Source organism: Symphalangus syndactylus, chromosome 3 (assembly GCF_028878055.3).
Source record: "Symphalangus syndactylus isolate Jambi chromosome 3, NHGRI_mSymSyn1-v2.1_pri, whole genome shotgun sequence".
Classification (NCBI taxonomy): domain Eukaryota; kingdom Metazoa; phylum Chordata; class Mammalia; order Primates; family Hylobatidae; genus Symphalangus; species Symphalangus syndactylus.
This window is the reverse complement of record NC_072425.2, coordinates 102720820-102732949: the sequence shown is the minus strand read 5'-3', so window position 1 is coordinate 102732949 and position 12130 is coordinate 102720820. Positions and strand designations below refer to the sequence as shown.

Sequence of the window (12130 nt, the reverse complement as noted above, 5' to 3'; positions counted from 1 at the left end):
TCTATGCCTAATTTCTTAATCTTGCCATTTAATTTCTTGACTTTATTAAGAATAGTTATTTCTAAGCTAAAGATATGAAAATCTTATTTGAGTCTTTTGGTTCTGTTTCTATTGTCTACTTTCTTGTGTTTAGCCGTAATTTTCATCTTGATGCCTGGCTGTTTTGGACATTGTGTATCAAAATTTTGTCCATGTTGTATACCGAGAAAAAAAAAAGTAGTGATAATTTGAGGTTCTTCATGATTTTATATTTCTCCAGGAGAATATTTTTGCAGTTAGGCTAGGGCAGATCATCCAGTCAGTGGCTGAGATGACTCCAACGTAGACTTCAGCCCTTGTAAAGATTGGTCTGTTTTTGTTTTGTTCTTATTCTCGGATTGTAGCCTTTCAGAGTCCTTGATACGAGCATAGGTGTTTTTCAGGACCTCTTCTCTAAGCAGACTTTGGACATTAATTTTTGCTTAGCTTTATTGCCGTTACTGTTTTCTCTTTCAGAATCAGTCATTGTCTTGAGGATAGAGCTGTGCCATATGTCTGGTCTGCCTCTTTCCTTCCTTCTTCCAGATTTTGGCCCTACTAATTCTCACTGCCTTATATCTTACCAATGTCTTCAAATGTATATTTATATTTTTTTACATTTTGTTCAGTTTTTCTGATTGTACTTGGTTGTTCTAAAAGAACCTAGTCAGCCATTCCAGAAATACATGAAGTTGTTTTTATTGTTGTAGTGGTGATTGTTGGTTTGTACCTTTGGCTTTCACAAAATATTTCAAAGCAATTTTGATTTTTAGGGTTATATTTCCCAGACCTCTACTTTCACTGCCCATTGCCCTCTGCTGTTTAGTGGTGATTAGGTGAAGAGTTTGTCCCAAAAAAAAAAAAAAAAGCCCATGCCCTTTCCATTACATTTCTCAGTCTTGCTCTGTCACCCAGGCTATAATATAGTGGCATGATCTCGGTCCTGCAGTCCTGCCTCCCAGGTTCCAGTGATTCTCCTGCCTCAGTCTCCCAGGTAGCTGGGATTATAGGCATGCATCACTACACCCGGCTAATTTTTGTATTTTTAGTAGAGATGGGGTTTCACCATGTTGGCCAGGCTGGTTTTGAACTCCTGACCTCAGGTGATCCGCCTGCCTTGGCCTCCCAGAGTGCTAGGATTACAGGTGTGAGCCACTACGCCCAGCCGGGCATGGGCTTTTTAAGCCCACAGACCTATATTCAAACTGTGGCTCCTTCTGATTGTGTCAACCTATATGAATTACCTGTTTAAAATTACCTTTTTAAAATTTCTCTTTCCTAATCTGCAGATGGGCTTAGTGAGAATGAAAAAGGACATTGAAATTAAATTTTATTTAAGATGAAATAATGTATGGACAGCTTCTGGTATATAATAAATGCTTAGTAAACTTACTTTTTTTAATTATCTTGAGGAATAGGAAATTAGAGTCAAGACCAATCTTAAAAGGAATTTAATAGAAATTTATAACTTCACCATGTAGTAATTGTTAACAAAAGCTTAAAAAGGGCCTTTATGTTTGGTTGTGGGGCAGTTCAACAGGCATCTGTGTCCCAGGTACCCTACTTAATCTCGTTAATATTATAGATTCCATCCAAGATCTAGATCTTGCAGTATAGAGCAGAGGTCAGCAAACTTTTTCTTTTTTTTTTTCTGAGACAGAGTTTCACTCTTTAGCCAAGGCTGGAGTGCAGTGGTGCAGTCTTGGCACACTGCGACCTCCGCCTTCTGAGTTCAACTGATTCTCCCACCTCAGCTTCCCAAGTAGCTGGGACTACAGGCACATGCCACCATGCCCAGCTAATTTTTTACCATGTTGTCCAGGCTGGTCTCAAACTCCTGACTTCAAGTGATCCACCTGCCTCAGCCTCCCAGAGTGCTGGGATTACAGGCATGAGCCACTGTGCCTAGCCAGCAAACTTTTTCTATAAACGGCTAGGTAAGGTTTTGAGAGACATATTGCCTCTATTGTAGCTATTCACTCTGCTGTTTTAGGGCAAAAGTAGCCATAGTCAATATATAAATGAATGGGCATGGGTGTGTTCAAGTAAAACTCTATTTACAAAAACAAGTGGCAGGCCAGCTTTGGTCCATGGGTCCCCAAACTGTGCTGACCCTAGTCCTCCACAAGCTACAAATGTTTTTTACATTTGTAAAGGATTGTTTAAGAAGAAGATGCAACAGAGACCACATGAGACCCAAAAAGCCCAAAATATTTTATTTCTAATTCTTTACAGAAAGGGTTTGCTAACTTTTGGGTTGGAGAATGGGTGGTGGTTGCTACCAAAGAAAAAGAAGTAGACTTCAGTACTCAGAGTTAACAGCAAAGAAAAACAACATGACAGGTAGTCCTGGATCCACAAAGGATCCTGGTGGGAAGAATAGGAAATTCTGTGTGCAATACTGATGTACTTATCCATACCCCACCCCAACTATGACTGTCCTACTAATTAATCTTTTTATGGATTTTCCATAGTGTGCTGTTTTAGCAGCAAATAGAGGGGTAAACTCATAGATAATAAATAGCTAAATACTGTTAGAAATTAACTTTCCATTATAGCTAAATGTTACCAGAATTTTTACTCCAGTTATGTATCTAGCTTTGATTTTATAACATCCTGCTAATTTTTGTTCTTACAGAAATACACTTTCGGGAAATGGCCTCTAAATCCTGGCTGAATTTTTTAACCTTCCTCTGTGGATCAGCAATAGGATTTCTTTTATGTTCTCAGCTATTTAGTATTTTGTTGGGAGAACAGGGTGATACCCAGCCTAATGTTCTTCATAATGATCCTCATGCGAGGCATTCAGATGATAATGGACAGAATCATCTAGAAGGACAAATGAACTTCAATGCAGATTCTAGCCAACATAAAGGTATGGTTTACTTTATTAAGGAGTAAACATAAGCAGTATTTTAGTCTAAATTTTGTCATATCCCTGTCTATGTCTGTTAATTAAAATGGGCTATATATTCCAGATATTAAAAATAATTCTTGGTTTGCCTCAAGAGAAGGGAATTGCTAAAACTCAGATTTATTTAGGGAATAACATATTAATTTTGAATTAGTTTTTAAGTAGAAATAGTTCAGAACCCATGATTTGGGGAAGGGCATAACTATTCAGATTTGATTTGTTTCTGAAAATGTTTTTCTAGGTCCAGTTTTGTTATATGTGTGTCTTTGGTTTTTGTTGTTTGTTTTGGTCATAGCTTTTGCTTAAGTCTTCTTTTCCTAGAGAAACTTGAGGTATATATAAGTTTCAATTTTTATTTTTATAATTAGTTAATATAACTAATCTTTTTTTTCCTCAAGAGGCACAAAGAACAAGGAAGTTAAAAACCAAGGATGCGTTCTAAAGACTTCGTTTTCTCCTAGCCTCCTACCTCTAACCAGATTTTCTCGGTTGAGTTATTTATGTGTCCCTTAAGTGTTGGTTATCTCCAAGTTTCTGTCCTTTAGCTGTTTGTCTGTGTGACGTCATCAACCCTCATAATTTTAATTTCCATCTATTTCTTACTGTCTTTAGCCCAGTTCCAGACATTGTGAGAAGACATTAACACGATACTAAGATCTCTGCAAAATACGGTTTGACAGGAAATAATATAAGTAGCTTGAAAACATTTGGAATTCTGGGATGCAGAGGGTCCACTATTCAGAGTTGTTTCTCTTCTCTTCTCAGTAGTAAATTACTTCTTCACCACCTCTCAAGCAGAGGTTGAAGGGTGAGATTTCAAAGCCTGGTTCCATTTTATCAACTAGCAAACATATACATACTATTAGAAAGTATGTCACGTTTTGTGATTGTTTATGTAATAGTAATTCAGCTCTGAGAAAGTGCTCTGTGTTCTTACAGAACAGTTTGGTCACTGTGTATTTGCTCTGTAGCATAGCTACATGTCTTTAGATGATCGATTGGAGCCAGAGTTCCCTACTAATAGTAGGCCGTACTAGGCCTCACTACAGGCACGTGTATTAGATACATACTTGTCCAGCTCAGTGGCCTACAAAATGTGGGGATGCTAAAAGTTTGTCTATTCCCTTCAGACTCAGCATGTGTAAATTGAGTCTCCTTTTCCTTCCTACTCCTAGAAGTTGCTCTTCCTCCTCTATTCTTTCTTTTATATAGCTCATTACCATCTGTCTGTGCCAGAAATTAAGAAATCACGGTAGGTGCTTGCCTTCACATGCTAGCCAATTTGATTTGTCAGTACATTCTAACAATGCTACTTCTTTACCATTTTTCATCTCTTTTCCTCTCAGTCCACAGTGCATTTCTGATTCAGGCCTTCAGCTATACCCGTGTACCTGCACTCAACCAAACTTCACCATTCCTTTTGGTGAACTTATAACTATTTTCTGTATTATCTCTTTATTTTTTAATCTTTTCTCTTTGTTCTACCCAGGTCCCTATATACTGCTCTGTAGGATTTATTAGCCACTACTTTCTTTTCCTTCAGCACATTGAATTCTTTGTTCATACCTCGATAATAACATCTCTTAGTATTTAGCAATTATTGGTTTGTATGTCAGGCTCAGGCTCCCTGAATGGACTGAATTCCTCTGCAGCAGGAAATGTGTCTTACTCATTTTTTTCATCTTCTATGCCAGCCCATGCCCAGTACAAAGTAATTAGTGAATGAAAAATTATTTATCAAGTTCAGCAGTGGACAAACCTGTCTTGCCTGAATGAAACAGATTGGGGATTCCTGCATTCACTGTTTCTATCCATTCAGGGTTTGGTATATTTGTATAGCCAAGAGATTGGGCCCCTCAAGGATATGAGATGTCTATGCTTTCCGACTGAAAGTAGGGTGATTTTGTCTGCTATTGTCCTTTTGGATTGTGAATTGATACTCAGAGGGACATGATAATTTTTTTTTCCTTTTTTTTTTTTTTGAGATGTCTCGCTCTGTCGCCTGGGCTGGAGTGCAGTGGTGGGATCTCGGCTCACTGCAATCTCCGCCTCCCAGGTTCAAGCGATTCTTCTGCCTCAGCCTCCCAAGTAGCTGTGATTACAGGCGCCCACCACTATGCTTGGCTATTTTTTTGTATTTTTTTTTTTAGTAGAGACAGGGTTTCACCATGTTGGCCAGGCTGGTCTCAAACTCCTGATCTCGTGATCTACCTGCCTCAACCTCCCAAAGTGCTGGGATTACAGGCATGAGCCACTGTGCCCAGCCGGGACATGAGAATATTTTTATGTTCCACCCAGCTTTTCCCATTATTCCCTCTCAGTTGCTTAACTAGTATATTATGCCTCCATTGTTAATTTCTCATAGGACTAAGCTTCTGTAACTTACTGTTTGACCTTAATTTTAAGCACATGCTTCGTCAGGATACTGCCCAGAACATTGCTACTGAAAGTCAGTTCATAGACTCATTCTGGTCCTATAACTAAAGAATGTCTGCTTATTTGGGAGTAAGCAGAAACTTTTATTGTAATTGGAGTAATTTTGTCTGAAGCTAAAAATAAAAATTTAGGGCTTGTTTTATATTTTAGTTTTATTTTTCTTATAATTCATTTTTATCCTATTTACACAGTGTAGACCTCTATTAGAAATAAAAATTGGCCTTTCACCACAGATAGCTTGAGAAGTACTCATCTAGAATCTCATCATTGAGCTCCTCCTCTATACCAGTGCTACTCAAAATGCGATCCTGGCCTGACAGTTCGTAAACTGTTTGTCTGCACAAGATAATGAGGTTACACTAGGATGTAAATCAGTTTTAAGCTCACTGCTTAGTTAAGTGGACATTTTGATTGGTTGGTTATGATAGTAGGCCTTTTTCAAAGTAATGTGTTGCTTTCTATTCTGGTATAAGCTCCTTATTTCTTTGCAAACCAGTAGTTTAAAGAGCACTGCTCTAGACAATCTTGGAATTCCCATGTCTACCACTGTTCTCTTCTATTTTTGATTGGTGGATTTACATTTTGGAATGAGGTATGTTACTATCAGAAAGTAATCTCAACTCCTGTGCTTTGAACTTTTACCACCTCAGGGTACTTGTAGAAATTCTTAATAGTGGATTCTTATGAACTTCAAAAATGAACTGCCACTTCAGCAACATATCTTTCCTGCTCTTCAGAAACTCATTCACAGCAGTGAGAAATTTCTGTCAGTAATCTATTAAAAATTGGCTGCTTTCTTTTATGAAGCACCAAGCGGAGACTATTTAAGGCAGCATTTAGCATGCCTATGAAGCACCAGGAGAACTTATTAAAATGCTGATTCCGATTCAGTAGGTCTGGGTTGGGGCCTAAGATTATGCATTTCTAACAAGCTCCCAGGTGATGCTGCTTTTAATCAGTAAACTACAGTTTGAGAAAAATTTAGATTATAATGTCAACTCTTATTAGCTCCAGTGATGTCCTGGATAACACTGACATGAAACCAATAAATCAGAGTGTCAGTTCACATTAGGATGAGTTTTGCTTTCCTTTGGCTAAATCACTAATAGAGGGATAAATAGGAGGGCCTTTGAGATTAGGAAAATGCTTTCTTCAGTATAATTTATTAATATGTGGATTTTACATCTATGTAAATAACTTTTTAAAATGTTTTGTTTAATAGATGAGAACACAGACATTGCTGAAAACCTCTATCAGAAAGTTAAAATTCTTTGCTGGGTTATGACCGGCCCTCAAAACCTAGAGAAAAAGGCCAAACACGTCAAAGCTACATGGGCCCAGCGTTGTAACAAAGTGTTGTTTATGAGTTCAGAAGAAAATAAAGACTTCCCTGCTGTGGGATTGAAAACCAAAGAAGGCAGAGATCAACTATACTGGAAAACAATTAAAGCTTTTCAGTATGTTCATGAACATTATTTAGAAGATGCTGATTGGTTTTTGAAAGCAGATGATGACACATATGTCATACTAGACAATTTGAGGTGGCTTCTTTCAAAATACGACCCTGAAGAACCCATTTACTTTGGGAGAAGATTTAAGCCTTATGTAAAGCAGGGCTACATGAGTGGAGGAGCAGGATATGTACTAAGCAAAGAAGCCTTGAAAAGATTTGTTGAAGCATTTAAAACAGACAAGTGTACACATAGTTCCTCCATTGAAGACTTAGCACTGGGGAGATGCATGGAAATTATGAATGTAGAAGCAGGAGATTCCAGAGATACCATTGGAAAAGAAACTTTTCATCCCTTTGTGCCAGAACACCATTTAATTAAAGGTTATCTACCTAGAACGTTTTGGTACTGGAATTACAACTATTATCCTCCTGTAGAGGTAAGTTTACAAATTTTATTACTATGTTAATACTTGGACTGACTGAATTTTGTTGATAATAACGTGTTAATATGTGTATGTTTCTTTAGTACCAATAACGAGGACTCTTTCTTAGTCTTTTTAAATAGAGTGGCAGTATAACAAAATAGATGAGAACAGGGACATCAGCAGTAGTCACTTAGCAAATATCTATTGGTGCTGTTATATGCCAGGCACTGCGAATGTAGAAGTAAATCACAGCCAAGTTCCAGTTCTCGTGAACCTTACATTCTGGATGAGGAGATATACAGTAAACAGGCAGACTTATAAAGATAAAATAGGATTTTAGTAAGTGCCCTGAAGAAAAATAAGCCAAGTAAGGGGATGGAGAGTGACCCAGAGTGGGACGGAGTCCTCTGGTTTGGGTGATTAAGAAGGCCTCTCAAAGAGGTGACTTTTGAGCAGAAACCTGAGTGCTATTAGAGAGCAAGCTGTGTGAAGATCTGGGTAAAGAGCCTTCTAGTTATCAGGAGGACTTAATGCAGGTTCAGAAAGACCTAGAGTCAAATCCTGCTCTCTCACTTAATAGCCAAACGACCTTGGATGGACAGGAGCCTTGGATGACATCTGAGCTTCAGTTTCCTCATTTGTAAGATGGACATAATGTACCTGTCTTATTTAGTTGTTGTCATTACAACATAGTACAGCCCTTCACACAGTAAGCATTTAATAAGCCTTGGCTCACATTCCTGAGAATTTTATCTAAAGTGCATTATTTTATGAAGTATTCCAGTTGTACAAATATTTCAGAATATAAATTGTACTTATCCCCCATCTTTACCAAATCTTAATCTTTTGCCACATTTGTTTCAGAGTTTTTTAAAGAAAAAAAATGCTATAGTTGAGGCGTGTGTACCCTCTCCAATCTCCTTCCCTGGAGTTAACCACTGTCATAACCACTGAATGTAATATTACTCATTACCATGAATTTTTATATTTTTCCTACATGTTTATGTATCCATTAATAATATATAGTATTGTTTTTCAGATTTTTAAATAAGTATCTTTCTACAACTTGCCCTTTTCACACAACATTGAGATTTATCAGTGTTAATTATATGTCTGCCGTGTTCACTATTATAAGCATTGCTTCAGTGAATAACTGAATGAGACCAAGAATCATGAAACCTAGCTTTTAGACTCAATTCTGTTACTAATAATGCCTTTAGGCAAGTCATTAGTTGTTCTCTATACCTTCTTTTCTCTGGACCTAACATATAAATAATACAGTTCATGCTACTACTGTCATCTTCATAAGGCAATGCTTTCAAATCATCATCTGGAACAGTGATTCTCAACCCAGGGCAATTTTGCCCCCAGAGGACATTTGGCAAGGTCTGGAGACATTTTTGGTTGTTACAGCTAAGAGGCTGCTACTGGCATCTGATGGGTAGAAACCCACTACATTATAAAGCTACTAAATGCTAAACATCCTAAAATGCACAGGACAGTCCTACAACAAAGAATTACTCTAGCCCAAAATGTCAGTAGTACCATGGTTCAGAGACCCTGGCCTAGAACATCTGACCCAAGCTTTAGGTAATCAGCTTTAAAAGGAAACTTTTGATAGAAAAACAGACTATTTTAGTGAGAGTACTACTTTGGATGCTTTTTTGATGTAAACTTTTCTTAATATATTCTGACCATTCCAAGATGACTTGATCTTTTCCTTTCTTAATTCTGTATCCTTTTCCCATATAAAAAATTTACCCAAATTCAAGAATATAAACATGTAGCAAATACATCCAAATACATATAAGATCTTACTAAGAGTATCTGATGTTGGATACACATACAATAGTAGCAAAGGGACATCATAATTGTCATTATTTTGTAAACAGTAAAATAGCCTTCCTTCCAAACAGTAAAATAGCCTTACTATTTTGTAAACAGTAAAATAGCCTACAATTCCTATTTACAAATAAAGTATACCTCACAATATGCTTTACATGAACAAAATAAATATAATGCATCCTTTATTTACACTGTAGTGGTTTATTAAATGGATGGCAAATTTGTTATTTCTATAAAAATTTATCAAATTATGTTGAAGACCATAAAACAGAATCAGAATTCAGAGTACCAAAATTGACCCATCAATCTGACATTGTTCTCCATCAGGAGATTCTTACATAAACCCAACACGAAACTAAAATTCTGTTATTATCCATCCATCATTTAATAAGTTTTCTTCCCCCTAAATGAGTTTAAATCTTATACATACTTTTTTTTCTATATACTAATTACTGAAAATACAGAAAATTTTTATCCAGCAAGTCAGGGTAAAAGATATTCTAATTCATGAAAGAGTTACATTCCTAAACTTCTTGTTCAGCACTGACTCTTAAGCAGTTTTCCCTACCCACTCCACCTTCTCAGTAATGACTTTTCACCAGAGAAGTTGCAGTGAGTCTTAATATGGTAGATTGAAAATATATGTGTAATTGTTTACATATATATATATCTCTCTCTCTACATGAAAAATTGACTTCTGTAGGTCAGAAATGGTCAAATATGATTTATTTTATTCTTCAGTCTTATTTACATTATTCTGTCTGAAACATATTAGTACATAATTGAGGTAGAGAGCTCCTGATTTTTTTAAATTGTTAACTAATTATTCTACTACCATTTTTTAACTCATTACTGATTTAAAATATCCCCTTTATCATACACTATAACCTTACTTATAGTAGGATCTAAATGTGGGATTTCAGTTCTATGCCACTGTTCTAATTTGATTTTGGCCCAGCACCGTATTGTTTTGAACCTTGTAGCTTTACAGTAGTTTTAAGTTATTATTCTAAGGGCAAATTAACTCTTCTTTTTTTCTAAGTGTTTTGGCAACTCATTTCTTTATCTTTGCATACAAACTCATTAATTTAGGGACAATAACATCTTTGCCCAGGATTTGTTTTAAGTTGCCTTTTAGGTCCTTTGGTCAAATTTTATAAACTATTTCCATAGGTATGCAATATTTTTGTTGCTGTTCTACTTGGGCTTTTAAAGACTTACCTTTTTACTGATATATATATATATATATGAAAACTTATTTGTTTGGTTTTATTTTTAAGCATCTTTAAAATCTGGCTTTGTAACCGAATTCTCTATTTCTGATGATTCTTCACTTGAGATTCTTGAGTTTTTTGGGTAACTGTAATTGTCTGCTAGCTCTTGTTTTCTAATAATTATAGCTTTTTTCTTTTATTGTCTTTTATTGCATAAATGCTTAACAGAATCCTGGCCATCCAGTAAAATATAAATAAATAAGAGTAACATAATTAATGCAGTAAATCTTATCAAAAATATTAATTATTTTAGAGAATATAAAAATTGCTTCCAGAGGTCAGCAGTTTAAAACTATTACTGGTCTAGTCCTTAAGTTTAATATGCACTGGACAGTATAGTAGCCACTAAGTACATGTGGTTATTGAGCACTTGAAATGTGGCTAGTCCAAATTGAGATATGCTGTAAATACACACCTGATTTCAAGAATGGCTTCATTAATCATTGTAAAACTATTGCATGTTAAATCAATATGATGAAATTTTTCAGTTAAATAAAATGAAATTAATTTCACTTTTTTTTTTTTTTTTTTTTTTTACATTTTTAATGTGGCTAGTATATGGCTCACATATCTGTTGGACAGAGCTAGTTTAGATAATCACAAGTTGACTTATCTGGTTATTTTTCCTATTTGCTATTATTCTGATATTTCCTAAAGGTGCAAGAGTAGGTTGTCTAAGAATCCACATATCCGGTGTGTGTTTCAAAGGAAAGTTTAGAGATAACAGCAGATAAAATGCAGTGGACAGTTTGATAATTTTTACTACACTGTAGGCTACATACTTCCAAACATAAATTATTAGATTTATTAAATATTCAATCAATATGAATCTTCTCTTGGAACTTGCCAGACTATCTCCCTCATTCTTTACAAAGATGTCAGATGGAGCCTGAAGTTTTGTTGGAGTCACCTGGATGACACCAACATTCTCCAGATACCAATTCTGACTCTAGGTTGACGCTTAATTCATGTTTTTCTGTGTTCCTAATTTTGTTGCTTTCTTATTCATTGTATTGTTGTTGTTTTATTTTAAACTTTGTTCTCATACCAACCCTATTAGGAATTTATGAATTACATAACTGGACCAAGGTTTAAATCTGACCTACCTGAGGGCCACCTGATGAGATTTTTCAGTCAATAATAGCTAACATTTATTGAGCATTTATTTTAAGCAAAGGGTATTGTCAAGCATTTTATACACATTGTCTCCTTTAAACAACCACCTTTTACAGATGTGGAAATTGAAGCTTATAGAGATTAAATAACTTACTCAAGGTCATATACTAGCCCACAAAATTTGGGTTCAAACCCAAGTCTAGCTTGAGAGCTTTGTCTGAAATACTGTACTGTTTGGGTTGATACATATATAGATGAAGTGTATTGGGTTGTAGACACCTAATGGGCAAAGCTTTGTAGTCACTGAATGCCCTAGAGGTATGTTTCCGAGTCTGAGCCACACAAAAAATTACAGTGAGAAAATTAGGAAGAGAAAGCAGATGTTGGAGAAGGAGATTTGTCCTTGTATAACTGCTCCTTTGATTTGAAGAAATCTCAATAATTTTGTCCGCTAAAGAGTGTGAGAGAATATTGTTTCAGTTAAAAATACTTTCCACAATTTCACTTGGTTTCACCAATTTCGATTGGTTTTAAATCATTAGGATGTCTAAGTAAACTATTGATTTCTTCCACAGGTCTAGTACATTAGGTTCCTCTGCTTTACCTTGCCATCTTTAATGTTTGTATTCTTTTAAAATTAGCTTGTCCT

General features: G+C 35.8%; 1 protein-coding gene across 13 annotated transcripts in view; it reads left to right on the top strand.

Annotated features, from left to right (window-relative positions):
- The window catches only part of C1GALT1 (core 1 synthase, glycoprotein-N-acetylgalactosamine 3-beta-galactosyltransferase 1), a 123348-nt gene that overhangs the window by 76850 nt on the left and 34368 nt on the right, over positions 1–12130 (top strand). For all 13 annotated transcript variants that reach the window (XM_063637087.1, XM_055272615.2, XM_055272614.2 and 10 more), the window contains 2 exons: positions 2657–2893; positions 6591–7258. In XM_063637087.1, coding sequence (XP_063493157.1) covers positions 2657–2893; positions 6591–7258 — 905 coding nt within the window. The remainder of the gene's footprint in view (positions 1–2656; positions 2894–6590; positions 7259–12130) is intronic.